Source organism: Anoplolepis gracilipes, chromosome 10 (assembly GCF_047496725.1).
Source record: "Anoplolepis gracilipes chromosome 10, ASM4749672v1, whole genome shotgun sequence".
NCBI classification, from domain to species: domain Eukaryota; kingdom Metazoa; phylum Arthropoda; class Insecta; order Hymenoptera; family Formicidae; genus Anoplolepis; species Anoplolepis gracilipes.
This window is the reverse complement of record NC_132979.1, coordinates 12,032,548-12,047,905: the sequence shown is the minus strand read 5'-3', so window position 1 is coordinate 12,047,905 and position 15,358 is coordinate 12,032,548. Positions and strand designations below refer to the sequence as shown.

The following is a 15,358-nucleotide window of genomic DNA, read 5'->3' as shown; positions in this document are numbered from 1 at the left end:
CACAAGCTTGTGCGTTGCCGTTTATTAGGCTATTACACACAAATTACATAAGTTGCATATCATAGACAGAGATAAGGTTTCCACCGTGTGCTTAACCTGGTTTCAATTCGGAGCGAAACGAGATTGAAATCGGTCGAAACTCATCTATCATAATTGCACTTAGTACGCTCTTATTTTGGTAAATATACATAAAAGGTTACACATCATCGCTTTTATTTCTACTTAGATATATTGTAGGAAAAGGTTGTCTGAGTAATTTCCTGCAAGAAATAAGTGGAGGACGACACTGGTTTAGGAGATATAACTAATTAAAGCTTCATAGATTTAATGCTGTTCCTTAGGTTTTATACGACCAGTGAAGTTTGTTTACGTCCTATTGATCTATTTGACATCAAAAAAGTTTTTATTTACATTAAAACTCATCCTTCATTATCATGTACAAAAGTAACGTTGTGCAATCCTTGATTGAATACTTTTAAATCTAAAATTATATGTACATATATATATATATATATATATATACATATATATATATAATTTTTTAAGATTTCAATAAGGGTTCCCTGGATAATACAATTTTATTAGTGTCTTTATTGATTTATTTATATAAAAATTGTAAATTGTATATGAAAATCAGACCGATTGAATGTGGTCTAATTAAAGACTAATAATAGTCACGATATCCAATCCATTTCACTCTATCAGGATTTTTTCTGGGAGTGTATCATTGTTATATGTCCAGAATTAGCTTAAAATAGAAAAACAGGAAACCCATGCTTCCTGTTAAACCTTGTCGTTCAACACTTATGTCAAGAATACTGTGTACTGGTCCTAGGTCTACTATTTTAAATGTTGACTTTAGCTTAGATTTTATAGCTTCTAATTTTTCAATTTTCTTCGATGCTTATATCAGATCATCGACATAGATTAACATGATTCGATCGACCTTCACCAAATATATACAGACATAGATCGGCCGATGTACGTTTGTTTCCGTTATTTGTTATATATCTTATATTTCCGTTTCCAATTGGTCCTTCGAAGAAATCTTCTCCATCGAACATTAATTATAAATTAGGCCTCAAAAGAATTCACAGAGCTAAATAACTATTGATTGGTCTCGAATGTGATTCGATTATAGTTAATTGAGAAGAAAATATTAAACCTGTTTTCTCAATAAGGTTTTTAAATTCTTTTTCTCATTCCTATTCGACTTTCTAATACAATAACATCATTTTGAAACCAAATTCACTTCAACACCTAAAGTTCTTACCGGCACAGTTTTCTAATTTCTTTATTTAAATCAAACGTGAAGCAATTAATTCTATACTATATATCTTTTGAGCAATAAATTAGCTTTTATAATAAACAATAAATTTGCTTTTTCTCTTCAGATTTTTTATTATGATTCTCCTTTAAATTTTCTTTTCCGTTATTTTGTTTTTCTTTAATATTTTGTTATTCCACATTTGATGTTTATATTTCATTTGAGGTATTTTTCTTTAACGTACTATTTTCAATTTCTCTTTTCCTTATTTGTTCGCTGCATCTCTGTAAAAAATTAAAAAAATTTTTAAATTATTTTATACACTTTAATTTATAAATTTAACTTTTAAAAGCGACTTTGTGTTTCGGTCACGATTCTAAAGCGGACTGACTTAGATTTCTCCTCGCAAATCTCTAGCATTGATAGTGAAAAATAATATATAGTTATATAATTATATATTTTAGCATATATAATTCCAGTAATATCAAGTTGTTAAATTAATTTTAAATAAAACTAAACGAAATTGTACTGAGAAAACATTTCCGGAACCTACATTTTAATGCCGGTTCCGAACAGCCTTGATAGAAGAAGTTTGTGGCAAGATACTCTCGGTGGGTTGCCATTGCCTTCCGAGAGGTGATGATCAAATAAAATCGAACAAATTCGATGTTTCTGATCGGATTTGAACTCGGGATCTTAGGCACAGAGAGCAGACGCACAACTCACCGTGCCAGAATCGCGCATATACCTCTTTTAATGATATAAAATTATTTACATACGTATATGTATGTACCTATTTGTTTAAGTATGTATACATAATATATTATATTAATTCAAATTATATGAATTAAATAATGCAAACATTAATATATGAACTTAATATTCCAACGTTTTAAATCGAAACATATTCATCACGAAATATGTCATCTTTAAGTGACAGAGTCCGTAGCGGAGAAATTTTTATGAAACAAGTCGGTGGGTGCTGGAACTGTCTCCCTTAGATGACAAAGTCCGCACTGGCGATGTTTTTATGAAGCAAGCTGGTGGGTGCTGGGATTGTCATCTTTGGATAGCAGAGTCCGCACCGGCGATGTTTTTATGAAACAAGTTGGTGGGTGCTGGGCCTGTCATCTTTAAGTGATAGAGTCCGTATCGGAAAAATTTTTATGAAACAAGTCGGTAGGTGCTGGGACTGTCTCCCTTAGATGACAAAGTCCGCACTGGCGATGTTTTTATGAAACAAGCTGGTGGGTGCTGGGATTGTCTCCCTTAGATGACAAAGTCCGCACTGGCGATGTTTTTACGAAGCAAGCTGGTAGATGCTGGGATTGTCATCTTTAAGTGACAAAGAGCGTATCGGAGAAATTTTTATGAAACAGGTCGGTGGCTGCTGGGACTGTCTCCCTTAGATGACAAAGTCCGCACTGGCGATGTTTTTATGAAGCAAGCTGGTGGGTGCTGGGATTGTCACCTTTGGATAGCAGAGTCCGCACCGGCGATGTTTTTATGAAACAAGTTGGTGGGTGCTGGGCCTGTCATCTTTAAGTGATAGAGTCCGTATCGGAGAAATTTTTATGAAACAAGTCGGTAGGTGCTGGGACTGTCTCCCTTAGATGACAAAGTCCGCACTGGCGATGTTTTTATGAAACAAGCTGGTGGGTGCTGGGATTGTCTCCCTTAGATGACAAAGTCCGCACTGGCGATGTTTTTACGAAGCAAGCTGGTAGATGCTGGGATTGTCATCTTTAAGTGACAAAGACCGTATCGGAGAAATTTTTATGAAACAGGTCGGTGGCTGCTGGGACTGTCTCCCTTAGATGATAAAGTCCGCACTGGCGACGTTTTTATGAAATAAGCTTGTGAGTGCTGGGATTGTCACCTTTGGATAGCAGAGTCCGCATCGGCGATGTTTTCATGAAATAAGCAGATGGGTGCTGGGACTGTCATCTTTAAGTAACAGAGTCCGTATCGGAGAAATTTTTATGAAACAAGTCGGTGGGTGCTGGGATTGTCATCTTTGGATAGCAGAGTCCGCACCGGCAATGTTTTTATAAAACAACTAGATAGGTGTTGAGATTATCACTCTTGAGTGACAAAGTCCGCACCGGCGATGTTTTTATAAAACAAGCTGGTGGGTGCTGGGACTGTCATCTTTAAGTGATACAGTTCATATCGGAGAAATTTTTATGAAACAAGTCGGTGAGTGTTGGGACTGTTTCCCTTAGATGACAAAGTCCGCTCTGGCGATGTTTTTATAAAACAAGCTGGTGAGTGCTGGGATTGTTATCTTTGGATTGCAGAGTTCGCACTGGCGATGTTTTTATGAAACAAGCTGGTGGGTGCTGGGACTGTCATCTTTAAGTGATTACTTAATTGTTCGCTGCATCTCTGTAAAAAATTTAAAAAATTTTTAAATTATTTTATACACTTTAATTTATAAATTTAACTTTTAAAAGCGACTTTGTGTTTCGGTCACGATTCTAAAGACTGATTTTGATTTCTCCTCGCAAACATTTAGCATTGATAGTGAAAAATAGTATATAGTTACATAATTATATATTTTAACACATATAATTCCAGGAATATCAAGTCCTTAAATTAATTTTAAATAAAACTAAACGAAATTGTATTAGGAAAACATTTCGTTTAGTTTTATTTAAAATTAATTCAAAGACTTATTATATTACTTATTAATATTCCTAAAAATTGTATTCGTAATTCATATCGGATAAATTTTTATGAAACAAGTCGGTGGCTGCTGTCTCCCTTAGATGATAAAGTCCGCACTGGCGATGTTTCTATGAAATAAGCTGGTGGGTGCTGAGATTGTCACCTTTGGATAGCAGAGTCCGCACCGGCGATGTTTTTATGAAACAAGCTGGTGGGTGCTGGGACTGTCATCTTTAAGTGATACAGTTCATATCGGAGAAATTTTTATGAAACAAGTCGGTGAGTGTTGGGACTGTTTCCCTTAGATGACAAAGTCCGCTCTGGCGATGTTTTTATAAAACAAGCTGGTGAGTGCTGGGATTGTTATCTTTGGATTGCAGAGTTCGCACTGGCGATGTTTTTATAAAACAAGCAGATGAGTGCTGGGACTGTCATCTTTAAGTGACAGAGTCTGTATCGGATAAATTTTTATGAAACAAGTCGGTAGCTGCTGGGACTGTCTCCCTTAGATGATAAAGTCCGCACTGACGATGTTTTTATGAAATAAGCTGGTGGGTGCTGGGATTGTCACTTTTGGATAGCACAGTCCGTATCGGAGAAATTTTTATGAAACAAGTCGGTGGCTGCTGGGACTGTCTCCCTTAGATGACAAAGTCCGCACTAGCGATGTTTTTATGAAGCAAACTGGTGGGTGCTGGGATTGTCATCTTTAAGTGACAGAGTCCGTATCGGAGAAATTTATATGAAACAAGTCGGTGAGTGTTGGGACTGTTTCCCTTAGATGACAAAGTCCGCACTGCCGATGTTTTTATAAAACAAGCTGGTGGGTGCTGGGATTGTCATCTTTGGATAGCAGAGTTTGCACTGGCGATGTTTTTATAAAACAAGCAGATGGGTGTTAAGAGTATCACCCTTGAGTGACAAAGTTCGCACCGGCAATGTTTTTATAAAACAAGTAGATGAGTATTGAAATTATTACCCTTGAGTGACAAAGTCCGCATCGGCGATATTTCTATAAAACAAATAGGTGGGTGTTGTAATTATCATCTTTGAGTGGCAAAATCCGCACCGATGTTTTTATAAAATAAACTTTATATATACATATATATATATATATATATATATATATATATATATATATATATATATGGATTATTAATAAATTTAAAAACTTTATGATCACTGAACTTAGTGTCACAGCCTCTTCTGTACTTGTCAACATTTTCTATATACATATACTATTGAATATTTTCTTCAACAAATAGCACTTTACATAATTTTGCTTCATTCCTACACAACATTATGATTAAAAACTTTCCTATTGCTACAAGCCACATAGAAAACAATAATTAGTAGAAGACAATAGTAGAAAACAATAATTTTATTATTTTGCAATATCTTTAATCGATTACACACATTATCGATTTGCAAAAATGTATTACTATGCAATAATATGCTTATAAAAGAATTACGATTTAATTTACATCTGTGCTATTTTTTTTAATTCTATAATTATATTAAAATATTTATTCTTTAATTGCGAGATCTTAAAATATATCGTTTATCAATTAGCATTTTGTAAATATGTTTCGATTTAAAACGTTGGAATATTAAGTTCATATATTAAGGTTTGCATTATTTAATTCATATAATTTGAATTAATATAATATATTATGTATATATACTTAAACAAATAGGTACATACATATACATATGTAAATAATTTTATATCATTAAAAGAGGTATATTTTCATCATTATATAGGTATACTTGAATATTGTTATTTGCTTTCTTATTTGCGCTTATTTTTTACTACTATTTTTTCACTATCGCTTTAATACAATTTTTAGGAATATTAATAAATAATATAATAAGTCTGAATTAATTTTAAATAATACTAAACAAAATGTCTTTTCACAGTACAGTTTCTTTTAGTTTTATTTAAAATTAATTTAAGGACTTGATATTTCTGCGAATTGTATATGTGCTAAAATATATAAATATAATTCTTATATAACTATACTGTAATTATTTTAATAACAATTACATAACAATAAAATAATTTATATTACAATTATAACAATTAACATTTCAACAATTTATATAACTGTTATAATCTTTAGGTTAGTATATGTTATATTTATATATAACTTATATAACTTATGTACTACACGTTATATTTATCATATACCTACAATATCCGTTGAGTGGGAAATTACAACTAACGCAGATGTAACATGTAATATATGTATACACGTTATATTACCTGTTACATTCCGTTTTATTACAGCAATATAGAGTAATTATATATTCTTTTTCTATTGGCTTTTCTTTCTCTTCTTTTTTTCCATAAGTTTCTTATTGTGATATCTATAATTAAAACTATAACATTTTATGATTATCACGTGCTAACTAATAATTAATTATTATGAGTTATAATTTTTTTACGTTTATCATTTTCGTGCATTCATTATTATATATTTTAGAAAACAAGCTATGATTTCTCAAGATAAATAGTACCAAAATTATTGCTCAACGTTTGACTTAGAAAATTCGACTTCAACTAGTGGAGGTGTGCCAGCTTGCTTATAAGAATAAAGTACATTAACAAAATTAATTGCTGTTATGATTTTGGTTTCAAAATATTTCCTTAATTTATTGCTCTTAAGATATATTAAGATATATTAAGAGTACTGAATTTATTACTCAACATTTGAATTAGAAAACAATTGAGACCGGAATTGCGAGATCACCATATTGAGCTCTCTGGATGTTGTGTACTTTTGAAAGAGCCCTTGCAAATCGTCCTTATTTTCCGCCATCAATATGGCATCGTCAGCATAGCGTAAATTTTTATTTGGTTCCACCTGTTTCCTATCCTGTATTCGGCGTCCACTTGTTTGACGTTTTTGATGATTTCATCAATTATGATATTAAAAAGCGTTGGACTTAGGCTATCTTCTTGTTTGATATCAATTATGTTGATTATTTGCCGATTGTGTTAATTACTGCCTCCATTAAGCTGTAGGCTGTCTTGATTTTGGTTAAATTGTTCCGGTTCAGTTCCTTAATAATTCCTAACATTTTGGTGTTAATATTATGTTTTTGTGAAATGGTTATCACGTCTTTAAGACGAACTCTGTCGAAATCCTGTTTCAAATCGACGAAGCGCAGATACATTGGTTTATCGAACTCGATAGATTTTTCGATTAATTGTCGTAGGATAAAAATTGCGTCCATTGTCGATTTATTTCGCCGGAGGCCCTTTTCTTGCTGTAATGTTCCTGTGATATTGCAGCAACAGTAAAATGTCCGTTTGTAGAAATATTACAAAATAACATTGCAGCAACATGGCAATATAATATACATGCAATAATACTTTATATATATTCATACCGATATAATATCCTTAACACTTGAAAAAATAATAAAAATTAGACCTAAAAGTCAGCCGAAGGATCTAGTACCTACGTAGATTTTTTGTATCATAAGACTATTAACGAAATTACAAAATGCAAACTTTTCGATTTCGATTCTTTGTTGCGAGTTGCAAAATTGAGGAAATTCTTAGCAATAAAGAAACATATTCGATTGTTAATAAAGACCCGTCTAAAAAATTAAGAACTGAACTAATCACTTTTTTAAAAAAATAGAAAGAAAAAGGATACATTTCACCAGAGAAATATAAATACATTTACAACAGCGACGGGCTGTTACCAAGAGCTTATGGACTTCGAAAAATCCATAAAGAAAACTATCCATTCAGAATAATATTTTCTTCAACAAATACTGCACTTTACATAATTTTGCTTCATTCCTACACAACATTATGGTTAAAAACTTTCCTATTGCTACAAGCCACATAGAAAACAATAATTAGTAGAAGACAATAGTAGAAAACAATAATTTTATTATTTTGCAATATCTTTAATCAATTACACACATTATCGATTTGCAAAAATGTATTACTATGCAATAATATGCATATAAAAGAATTACGATTTAATTTACATCGTCTGTGCTATTTCTCAGAGATACAATATTGTTGAGACAAAATTCAAAATTCGGTCTAAGGTTCGCCACATTCCAGCAATGCTGCATCAACTCGTACAATGTCGGTGGACAGTTGAGAGGTTGTGGCAACTTGCCTCCCGAACGCACATACGCTAATACTTGGTCATTATTTTTGGCAGGCTAAGACTGTTCATCCAATGACATAATTTCCCACATTAGCACTCCGAATGCCCAAACATCGCTCTGTGAAGTAAATATTCCATCCACCAAAGATTCTGGTGTCATCCAGCGAATAGGAAGCAAACCTTCTCCTCTCTAAAACAGAATTTTAGCGCAATATATCTTCTGCTGAAATTATCTACATATTTGTAAAGCAAGAATTATATGTAGTATATCTTTCTTTCTTTATATGCAATCCTATATACAAAAGAAATAGGTTTTTTATATTCTAATCCGCTTATTATATTAGAAATGTATAATGTTATTACAATGTAAAAATAGAAAACAAAGATTTATTTTATTTTATATACAAATATAATTATAATATCTTATCTATTTTTATTTATTAAATAATTATATTTTTACCATGCGGTAATACTGATTCTTGTAAATATCTCTGGCTAGGCCGAAATCACCGATTTTCACAATACGAATTTCACGATTTCTTAAAGATATTAAGCAATTTCGACAAGCGAGATCTCTATGTACAAAATGCAGTTTTTCTAAATAAGAACAACCTCTTCGCGCAACATCTTCGCAAATAGCGAGTAAATCTTGTAGTCGCAAAACGTGCGAGTCTAACAGAAGCAATGTCCGGCTCTCTCTCAAATATTTCAGTAAGTCAGTTTCCATTAATTCTAAAATGAGCCATAGTGAATCCACATCTATACAGATGCCCAACAATCTTAGAACATTTGTGTGGCGAAAGTGGCTCATAAGTTTGACTTCTCGAAAAAATTCCGTTGTCTGTTGTGACGAAGCATTTTTTCGTAGCATCTTTATGGCGATAGGCTTCTTATCTGACCCTTCCAAATTTTTGATGGTTCCTTCAAATATCTGCGAAATATTTCATAATTAATACAAATTGATGAAATGCATGTTAAAAATAAGTTTAAATTATTTAACTTTTATAGTTAAAATTATTAATTAATTATAAACAATTTGGATTTGTGTATTATTTTTATTTAAAAAATGTGCCTTTATCTCAAAATTATCCGATTAAGAAATTAACAAATATTCTCAAGGATATATTTAAGTAATAAAAAATTACGCTTTACCTTTCCAAACGCACCGCTGCCTACAAACTTTGTTAGAAAAATTTGCTGTTCTTCAACTAGAGTCAGTGCAAAGTTCCAATTATATTGTATTCTAGGAGTGTACAACGCATTAACTACGTTTCCGAAAGGCATTTTGTATAGACGTGCTAATTCTATATTGGTCATTGTTGAAGGCGATTTGTTGTTATTTTCTTTCTATTTTAGGTATGCTATTAGATAGCATTATAATATATTTATAAATAATAACCAATTTAACAATTATTAATAAACTCGATTTGTTGAAACAAATTTATGTAATTAAACAATAGGCTTATACGAGTATAATATGAGTGTTTTTGATTTATTATTTTAAATAACTTGGTCAAGTACATAATAAAAAATAATGGGACGTTTTGACAATTACTTTTGTCTTTTCAGCTAATAATAAATTAGATTAAAAATTACAATTCTTAGTCAAACTTACATAAAACAAAACCCAAAGTAATGTCGAAAATGTTACATCGTTCGCCAATGTCGTGCTGTTTTTTGTAGACCGTTTTTGTTTCTTCTTTAAGTCAATCGTAGAGTGCATGAATTTTTGAATTTGATGTTTGTCAAATTCTTTTGCTAAATTTCATGTTGTCTCGAAAATTGGTTAACAAACTATAGATGATGTTATACATTTGTATTTACAATACCACTAGAAACAATGTGAGATTGACAATAAGATAAGACAATGTCTAAGATAAGCATATATTTAAAATAATAAATCAATGAATATCCATACTATGGTAGTATAAGCCTATTGTTTAATTTCTTAAATTTATAATATACTTATTATTAATATTATATATTAAAAAATTAAAATTATTTTCAATAAGTAAACTAATTTTACAGGACTCTCTATGCATATATAAATCTAAAATAATTTGCAATTAAAATCTGAAATTTATCAAGTATACTTACAATAATACATGTAACAAGTATAAAATATAGCAATGACAAGACTAACGATCGTCGATATTATTAGCAGATTATATTGCATAATAGATGTTTGAATAGATTCTGTTAAATCAATGACTTTACTTAATTTACTCCATTCTCCAAAATCATAAGCGTTTTCAGCCCGCATGCGAAATTGATATTTCTGATTCATGTCTTTTGTAATCAGTAATTTTTTGTTCCATTATAATATAAACTCCAATTTTTGTTTTTATCAGTCTGATTGCTTTTTTTGTAATTAATTTTTGTAATTATTTCGATAATTAAACCTTCCAATCAATACACATTTATGTGTGAAACCTGAACTCGCGCAGGTTCCCAATTTAACTGGTACATGAAATTTTGAAGTTTCATTAGAGTAGGCATCCCAGGAGCATTTGGAATATCACCTTTGTTACACAAAATTACAATTTAAAGTTCTTTGTTTTACAAATATATTTTTACTTATTTATAAACTTTATTATTTAATTTAAAAAATTTATTAAAATGTTTCTAAAAAGTAAATGCATGATATCATAATATACTCATCTCCTTTGCCATGAGTTTCAAAAGTAAATTCTCCATCAAGAGACGACATAAATTCTTCCTCGTAATTGCAATATCTCAGGATCAAACAAAATTTATATAGCGTTCCCGAAAGCAAATTTTCTATATAGTATTCTACTGTATAATTATATGTCTCGGTATTGTTTGCGATTTGCCATACTTGTGTTCCAACTTGTTTGTACTTTAATGTGTAATAGGTGATATTATCGCTGAGATTCCACGAGTTATTTATACTATTTATACTGGACCCGCTCAAGATCAAATTATTCGGTTCCAGATACATGTAAACACTTTTCTTCAAACTGTCATTGAAGAAATGACTAAAATTAACTGGATACACTCGTACATATACCAAGTATTCCTGCTCTGCCATCAGCTGACGCCTTGTCATGAAAAACTTGCCATCTGCCGTACGTTCAAATTTATTGATAATGTCGTATTTATCTAGAGTAATTCCTTTTTGTGTGCCATTTGTAAAAGAGATTGAGAGCCAATGTACTTCGTAATTCACTTCCATGCAGTTTATGTTCTCGGGTGGCATCCAATAGACTATCGCCAAAGTAGGCGTTAGAATTTGAACCGTTACATTTTCCGGCGTATTAGGCTTGGTAGGGTTAGTTTTTAGTATTATATCCTCGCCAACTTGCAAGTTCATTGATAACTTGTCGGTATAGAAATTGCTTAATGCAAATTTCAAAATGTACGTTGTGAACAGAGTTAAATTTTGTATTTTGTAATACCATTCGTTCCGTAATACTAGTATGCGTATGAAGGAAATTCACACACTGCGTCTTCGTTTTTGGTCTAATAAGTATTTCTTTATTCAATTAATATCACTCTTTCTAATTAATATCACTCGTATGACTCGCTCGCTTAAGAATATGTTAACTGTTCTGTGTCGCGGACGAGAATGCTCATGTGAAGAGAAATCTTCCGGTACAGTCGTGATCCTTGCTCGCTGATTCGCCCATAAAATTGGTCCGTTATTGGCGCACGTTACATTAAACGAGTCGCCATAAGAGACAAGAGATCTATACAATTTTGGATCACAATGACTACGGATACTCTTGTTATACGCCGCATAGTCCGCGGTGACTTTTATGTTCGATTTGTGTACGTATATATATAAACGCACGCATATGTGTATACGTGTGTATGTCGTATATATACATGCATGTGTCATGCTGTGTATAGCTACAGAGAGTTCTAACTCCAGGATCTGAGGGGGATGAGGTTAACGGGAACCGCCCGCGGTACCGATGTGTCCGCGGGTGGAGGGGGGAGAGGTACCGAAGTGTCCGCGGGTGGAGGGGGAAGGGGGGTAGAGATGGTTTTGCAGGTGGAGGGTAGTGGAAGAAGTGTCCTCTCCGGCAGATTCCGGAGGTCTGGTGGTGAGAGAGAGAATTGTCAACTTTTATAGGTAGATTTATCCCTCCTCTGTTTACCCATAATTTATATTTGCAGTAAATAATTACGTTAATTATAATAAATATATATATAAATTTTTTATAATATCCCTACGGTAACGGCGCGATAAGCGTTCGCAACGCGGTAGAGAGAGGCGGCGCGATAGACGTTCTATATGGTGTAGGACAAGGAGAGTATGATGTGGTGTAAGAAGGAAGGCGCTGTATGTGTAGGACAAGGAGAGCATGATGATAAGAAAAGGAAAGCATGATGGTAGGAAAAGGAGATATGGGTTGAGAGAGAATGAAGGAGGGGAAAGGATAGCGGAAGCGCGTTAAGATGGAGACTAAGGCACATGAAGAAATAAATTTTTGTATATTAAATTTTTTTTATATATTAAATATTAATTTATTATATAATATATGGGGAAAAGGATAGGATTGATAAAGAAGGTGCAAAGCAATATACATGTTTAACATATATAATTTTTATTTAAAAATGTGTTTGTATACACATAATGTGTGTGTATGTGTGCGTGTTCTAAAATTAAAAATATAAAATATAATGTAAAATATAATATAAAATATAAAAATACAAAATATAAAATATAAAAATACGAAATATAAAATATAAAATATAATATAACATAAATCTAAAATCTAATACAAAATATAAAAGATACTAAATCTACAAATCTAATAAAAATCTAATAAAGTTAAAACATGAGGGGGAAGAAGAGAGGAAGAGCGCGCAGCAGCTCTGAAACAGAAAAAAACATCTTTATTAGCATTTTAAAAATATAATTTATAAAAATTTGGACATATTATATAGAGATACTTAGAATAAAAGGGCTGCTTTCTGAATAACTGATGGAGGTAAAAAACATCTCGGTGCGGGTACAATTCATCCACAGCGCGGGCACTCACGCTTTCGCCCCACAAATCCTCCCATTCCTCACACTCCTGGCGGTAAGCCCACACCCTTCATCTGCGCTATATTTATATATGCAGGGATTGGGCGGTTTACTGTTTTGAAAAATCTATAAAAATTTACAAACATAAATATATTTTGAGCGTATCAATATAAATATAAATATATTATAAATAAAAGCGTATAAATATAATAAAAACTACTTACATCTCCGAATAGTACATCCAGTAACGCCTGGAACAGAGCGGGAGCCAAATACTTTGCCCGACGAAGTCCTAGGCGATGGTATCGTCTGTCGATCTCCCGAGAAAGTCTCATGCAACGGTATCCCGTTTCAAAGATAGCGTCCAGAAACGATATTATTTTCGACATTTTTTAAAACTTTTCACAAAATACACTCACTGGACCACAGTCAGACACTGTATGACAGTTCCAGCTTACTCGTTCACAGTATGTGTCAAGTGTGTTTACACCACTCTCCATAAACGCAGCGAGGTCAAGAGACAAAAGATCTTTTTTGATTTTTTAACACATGTGTATATTAAATTAGTTAGGGACTAGTCGCTTTCTTCTCTCTTCTAAAAAGTCTATCCTTCTTCCTCTTTTCATCTGTAACAGCCTCTCTTTTCGAAGATGCTTTATTTCCGCAACAACAGGATCTTCAAATTGTTCTACTTCGATATCTTTATTGATTACATCACATAAAAAGTCAATATCATCACGAATCTCGAAAAACAGTTTTAGCGATCTCGTATAAATCTTTGGCAAACCAATTTCACGATTTCGTAAAAACTGCACTACAGAAGTCATAGCACTACCGAAGGCATCGAAGCGTCCTCTCTCCCTCATCCTATCACTACACTTACACAATAATAGTTTGTTTTCAGACATAAGTCTTATTTTATACAAACCGGGCACATATTACAAGGTAATATTTGATGCAAAGGATTTATAATAAAAATATATACAACACATTCGTTTTAGTTCATCGTACGTATTAATTTCGGCTAAGTCCAGATCACGGTCGATTCTTTCCGTAAAATCACTGTCATTACTAATTATAATCGCTGTCTTCTAAGGGTGGTACTTTAATGTCCGATCCCTCTTCGTCAGAAACATTCATTAAATTATCATCATCATTATCTCCGATATCACCCCAAAACCATCATTCTCAATCACAATATTATCATCCTTTTCAGCCATATTCAATAAATATCATAGACAAAGCACAAATTTACACGAACACATAATGCACAGACTTTGCGTACCGTTAAATCAGTAATGCTCCGTGCGACGATCGGCAGATAAATGAGTTGCGCGGACTTTTCCGATATTTTATATCCTGGCGGAAACTTTGGTGAACAATTCATGTATCGTGTGCACGCGCATACCATTGTTGTACACACCAGTGGTCGCGTTACATTCGATACGAATAATATTTATCTTGTTAATATTTACCGGCACATCCGATTCATACCGTTTTTGTGGTTCTAAAATACAACTCGAGGAAATTCCCAGTAACGATCCTATATTGTGAAGCTTACTAAAGTTTATTCTGTAAGCACATTTAATTTCACTTTTCAACGTATTATGATTAACGCGAAGCACTATTGGGTATTCATCGTTTTCCTCTGTGTTAACTTTACGGGAACTGAGCTGTAATATTGTACGTGTGAGATAATCGTGTGAGATAATTGATAGCGCTCAATTCATACGATACTTCGGGAATTGTAATTTCCTTGTCATTTTTGTCAAAGTATAATATATTATTAGATGAAATCACGTTATCGTATTATAGGTTTCAAAATCCATTAAACCCAGCTTGTTTGTGGGCGATGTAAATAAATGAATCTTCACACCGTGGTTTTCTTTAATTCAGTTTATTGGTCTTGAATTGAATGGTATGTGTGTGTTCGACACCGCCTGGGGGTATGAATACCCTGAGTCGACACACGAGTTTGTGTGTTTTTTGACACCGCCTGGGGGTGTGATCACCCTGAGTCGCGTATTATGCACACTGTTTCTTACTGTACGTTTGGGAGTGTAATCACTCTGTATTGTTCACGCACACGACCAACGATATACCGAAGTCGGGAAATTACTTTCGTACGATGTTTAGTTGTTCGACGCTGCTCTGGACTGTGCTGAGTCGTGGCTACGTATATCTTGATAGGCGAATATTCTTTGTCTCGTGTCGTAGGAGTCGCGTAGTCATAAAATTGTCGCATGTCCCTTTGTAATATGATCAGAAGACGCGCCGATATTC

At 32.9% G+C, this 15,358-nt stretch overlaps 1 protein-coding gene across 1 annotated transcript; it reads right to left on the bottom strand.

Annotated features, from left to right (window-relative positions):
- Window positions 1-6,639: 6,639 nt before the first annotated feature.
- LOC140670677 (uncharacterized) lies at window positions 6,640-7,177 on the bottom strand. Its single transcript, XM_072901395.1, has 2 exons — window positions 6,947-7,177; window positions 6,640-6,816 (listed from the first exon to the last, which is right to left on the bottom strand). Exons 1-2 carry the CDS (start codon window positions 7,175-7,177, stop codon window positions 6,640-6,642), a joined length of 408 nt encoding a protein of 135 aa, XP_072757496.1.
- Between the last annotated feature and the right edge of the window lie 8,181 nt (window positions 7,178-15,358).